The sequence below is a fragment of the Danio rerio genome, chromosome 13, assembly GCF_052040795.2.
Source record: "Danio rerio strain M-AB ecotype USA chromosome 13, GRCz13ab, whole genome shotgun sequence".
Taxonomy (NCBI): domain Eukaryota; kingdom Metazoa; phylum Chordata; class Actinopteri; order Cypriniformes; family Danionidae; genus Danio; species Danio rerio.
Genome location: NC_141033.1, coordinates 55,547,501 through 55,552,500, shown reverse-complemented (window position 1 = coordinate 55,552,500; position 5,000 = coordinate 55,547,501). Strand labels below are relative to the sequence as shown.

General features: G+C 50.1%; 1 protein-coding gene across 1 annotated transcript in view; it reads right to left on the bottom strand.

Annotated features, from left to right (window-relative positions):
* Positions 1-1,091: 1,091 nt before the first annotated feature.
* Positions 1,092-5,000, bottom strand: part of npas4l (neuronal PAS domain protein 4 like) — an 8,058-nt gene continuing 4,149 nt past the window's right edge. The window contains 3 exon segments of the mRNA NM_001329912.2: positions 1,092-4,527; positions 4,602-4,734; positions 4,907-5,000. The exon segment at positions 4,907-5,000 is cut by the window's right edge and continues 16 nt beyond it. Of these exon segments, the coding sequence (NP_001316841.2) occupies positions 3,504-4,527; positions 4,602-4,734; positions 4,907-5,000 (1,251 nt within the window). The 3' untranslated portion in view covers positions 1,092-3,503.

Below are 5,000 nucleotides of genomic sequence, written 5' to 3'. Positions count from 1 at the left end.
CATCACACACACACACACACACACACACACACAAACACACACACACACACAAACAATGAATCCGAACTGAATTGGCTGCAAAGTGAAAGTGATCTGCTCATCTGCTCGCGCGTGCCTGCAGGACAGTGCCCCTGCTGCTGTGTGTAGTAGTGAGGGTCGGTGTGTCTGCTTTGACTGATGTAAACGGCTTTTTTACGGCTTGTTCTTTATTCATATCGCGGGTGAAATGCGTCATAGCGCCTAATGTCTGATTTTGCAGTTGTAATGGATGATCGTTGATGATTAAGCTTGTTTTCATGTGCAGTATACTTAATGCAGTTACTCTAAACACTTTACATGGATACACGTGATTGCTTTATTGAGTTATTTCCACTTATACTTGTTGATCTATTCCATCATTGACAATGTGCCTCAGTCAGTTTAGTGGTGTAATGGCGCCCTCTTGTGGACAGTCAGGGAACGGCTGCTCTGATCATTTGCACTCGCCTGGTGCGCCTTTACTGCAGTTTGTTTTCATATTTTAGAATTATAAATATTGTTATTTGATGTTCAAATTGTTATTTTCATAATTACTAATGTGAGATTATTTCTATATTGTTTCAGAAAACCACAACTTGTCAGTAAATATTGGAATGAGGACAGTATAGGACAGTAAAATAAAGCCTTGGTGTGCTCTGCAGAGATGTTATGAAGTTTCAAAATACAACAAATTCACATTTCAATGTAGAAAATACAACATGTACGTGTTAAGGAGCAGAAATCCGGCTTTTATATTGCTGTTGTGTCCTCACTCGTTTGGGATGTTCTTTATGAACTGCCCCCATGACTATCTAATGGAATAGCCCTGCTGTAAACCTCAGATGAGTGTAACCCTCAGTCAGCCGCTCACAGACCACAGCAGCAGCGTTGAAGAGGAGGATGAGCGCTGATGAGCACTCCACTACACCATCATCATCATCATCATCAGAGCATCAGTACTGCAGACCACACAGCTGTGTGTGTGTGTGTGTGTGTGTGTGTGTGTGTGTGTGTGTGTGTGTGTGTGTGTGTGTGTGTGTGTGTGTGGTCTCCACTGCTGTTCCAGGATCAGTCATGTTCATGATCATAACTTTATTAAGAGTTCATACAAAAATAAACAGAAGCATCAGGAATATATGAACTATACACACTGCAGCGAGCATCGCTGACCAACACTGAGGAGGAGGACAGAGGAGATACAGACAACTGTGCTGAGAGATCCAGAGGAACCACAGGGCACACACACACACACACACACACACACACACACACACACACCAGATCAGGAGGAGCCGGCTCCCGCTCTGCAGAGGAGCATCAGTACAGTAAGTGCATATATATGCTCATTATTGACCCGGTACACTGGGGATGCACTGAGACCATTTTTTGGAACCGATCCTGATACTACAATTCTGTGTCTCGATCAATACAGATCTGATCCCGATACTGTGCTGTTTGTTTTTTAAACCTAATGCAGTTTCTATGGTTCTGGTGCTGGAATAACAGATCCTCCTTCATCAAAATAACAGGCGTATGGGCCTACGGTGTAAGACAGACGACAGCGTCTGACTAAAACATGACGCTTCTCTTTTATTAATGTAGTCAGTACTTTGAGCACAGTGAGCCGGGCTTTACACACTATCATCAGCGCTGAGCATGTTCACCTCCACACAATAAACTCAGGCAGAAGGATGAGAGAACAGAAACTCTTCATCAGAATACTCTTACAGAGCGCCGCGCGTCACGTCTGCGCTTGATGATCACTGAGACGGCGCGCAGCTCTCCGCTCTCTGCAGACGCTCCAGCAGCAGCAGAAAGGGGAGAGATCAGTGTGTGGAGGACCCGTCCAGCGTGCTGTTGAGCCGTTTCTTATTTAAACTTTCAGGAATAGGCCTACAGTGTGTGTGAAGAGCAGGTGATGACCCAGTGCTGCGAATGTTCTGATCATCTCCGTATGAGGAAAATTTGGATCAGAACTGAGCTGCGGATCCGTTGAATAATTTGAACTCCTGCGACTAGGCCATATGCGACCGGCCGACCGGAGGTGACGTATTCCAGTGTTGTACCAGCAGGTTCGTGCGCACGGGATGAGAAATATGAGTTTTTGGTTATTTTTTTAAATCTGAAAAAGTCTAAATTATCAAACATAACAACATTTCTGTTCATAAATGCAAGCGATAAAGTAATAATAATATGTATTTGTATTATTGTCTCCACATTCCCTCCAATGTTTACAGCGATCTATGAGTTTCTAGTATTCATTCATTCTGAATCTGTCTGTGAACGCAGAGAATGATGGCTCTAGCTTTGCACTCCTTTATTTCAGACACTGTGAGATTAGCATGGTGCACGTCAGAACTGAAAATTCTGTGCGACTGCCACAAGGGGGCGTGCCACATTCACACGGAGCTTCAGCGCTTGACAGTGGGCGTGTCTGAAGTTGAGGCTGACGCGATTGTCATAGCAGCATCAGCCAATGAAATTAGTCAGCAATCAGCCACTGTCTGAGCTGGTGTATTTGCATACAGCGATCTTATTGGCTGACGCTTTCGTCGACACTTGAAAAACTTCTGCAGTGAGCGACGCAATCTCCACGCTGCAGGACAAAATGAAGCCAGTGAATGCAGAACTGAATGCGTCTCTCCACCCATTACTGATATTAACAGAACTAATCGTGTTGGAGAGTTGTTCGTGCGGTCATGAACGCCACACGCAGTTTGAGTTGTGAATGAGTGGAGAATGATTGACAGGAGCAGCGGAGGAAAGCGCTGAACTGAACATGAGATGACCAGGTGAACATTCACCTGTGCTGCACATTACACTGTACAACGGCTTCAGCACATGTGGGATACAGCAGCCTACAGGACAACTGGCTAGAGCCTTACCATCGGCTGCTTCCTGACTACTGCTGGCTCACAAACACAGAATATAGCGCACACGCACGACCAGATATGGATCAGTACCAGCTGGCTGATACCCGTTCCAGCAAAACTATGCTGTATTGAACCGATATCCGATCCAAGTATTAGGATCAGTGCATCCCTAGTTTACACACACACACACACACACACACACACACACACACACGACTGCAGAAATCAACATTCATGTTCATAAGCACACATCAGTCAAAGTTCCTCCAGTGTGTGTTTGTGTGTGTGTGTGTGTGTGTCAGTGTGTGTGCATCAGTGTGTGTGCATCAGTGTGTGTGCATCAGTGTGTGTGTGTGTGTGTGTGTCAGTGTGTGTGCATCAGTGTGTGTGTGTGTGTCAGTGTGTGTGCATTAGTGTGTGTGTGTGTGTGTGTGTCAGTGTGTGTGTGTGTGTGTCAGTGTGCGTTCATCAGTGTGTGTGTGTCAGTGTGTATGCATCAGTGTGTGTGTGTGTGTGTGTGTGTGTCAGTGTGTATGCATCAGTGTGTGTGTGTGTCAGTGTGTGTGTGTCAGTGTGTGTGCATCAGTGTGTGTGTGTGTCAGTGTGTGTGTGTCAGTGTGTGTGCATCAGTGTGTGTGTGTGTGTGTGTGTGTGTGTCAGTGTGTGTGCATCAGTGTGTGTGTGTGTCAGTGTGTGTGCATTAGTGTGTGTGCTGTCCAGCTCTCTGAGGATGCTGTCGATGATGCCCTCGTCCAGCAGTGGCTCTGGTGCCCAGCAGGAGGTGTGGTGAGAGTGTGTGTGTCGTGCGGCGCTGTACGCATCGAAGCTGCAGATGAGTGTGTGTATCTGCATTGCCAACGTGCCGATCCCCGCCTGCTGTGCTGCATCATACGAGAAGTGTGTGTGGGTAGTGGGTGATGCTTCAGGCGGCATCAGACGAGAGCCTCCGCCCTGCGGCAGCGGGAACATGCTGAGGTCCTCCAGCGGCACAGCGCCATCCAGAGGGCACTCACACACCTGCAGTGGCCGACACACAGGCACCAGGGCAGCGTCCGGCCGACAGAGTGCAGCGGGGACCAGGGCAGCATCTGACGGGCAGAGCCGGGCAGGGACCAGGGCACCGTTCGGCGGGCAGAACACAGCAGGGACCAAGGCACCGTCCGGCAGGCAGAGCTGAGTGGGGTCCAGGGCAGCTCCCGGCGGGCAGAGCAGAGTGGGGTCCAGGGCAGCTCCCGGCGGGCAGAGCTGAGTGGGGTCCAGGGCAGCGTCCGGCGGACAGAGCGCAGCGGGGACCAGGGCAGAATCTGGCGGGCAGAGCCGAGCGGGGTCCAGGGCAGTGTCCGGTGGGCAGACAGTGGGGGTGCAGCATGGGTTGGGGAACAGCGGCGGGTACGGCGGAGAGCAGAAGGCAGAATCCACCAGCGCCTCCAGAGAGCCATAACCTTCAGACAGGAAGTCAGAGCACTGAGAGGAAGTGGGGCTGTAGGGCGGCGTGCAGAAGAGTGTGTGTGCGCTGTGGGCATCACTGCTGTCCGAGACGGAGCTACACTGAGGAGAGGCAGAGGAGGAGGAGGAGGAGGAGGAGGAGGAGGAGGAGGAGGAGAGTCTCTGCTGCAGATACACTGCCTCTGCTTCACTGCAGACACACAGGAGAATCAGTGTTACACACACGCCCATCACACACTCTCTCTCACACACACACACACACACCTGATCATGTAGTTGGAGCAGCTGATCGCGTCCCGCTCTGCTGTTGCTGATGCGTGTGTGTACATCCACACCCAGGACAGATCCTTACACTGAACCCGGATCAGCATCTCTGCGTCTGCTGTGGCGGCTGCAACTGCACACACACACACACACACACACACACAAACAAACAAGCACATCAGCTGACGGTCACTCTCTCCTAATGGTGAGTGTGTGTGTGTGTGCTTATGTGTGTGTTTGTGTGTGTGTGTGTGTGTGTGTGTGTGCGTGTGTGTGTCGGTGTGTGTCAGTAATGTGGGACTCACGGATTGCGGCGTGGCGGTCAGCAGCGTGTCGGAGGTCGTCGGGGTGCAGGAGCTCGTACCAGGATCGACCAATCAGCTCGTCCGCTGAGAAGCC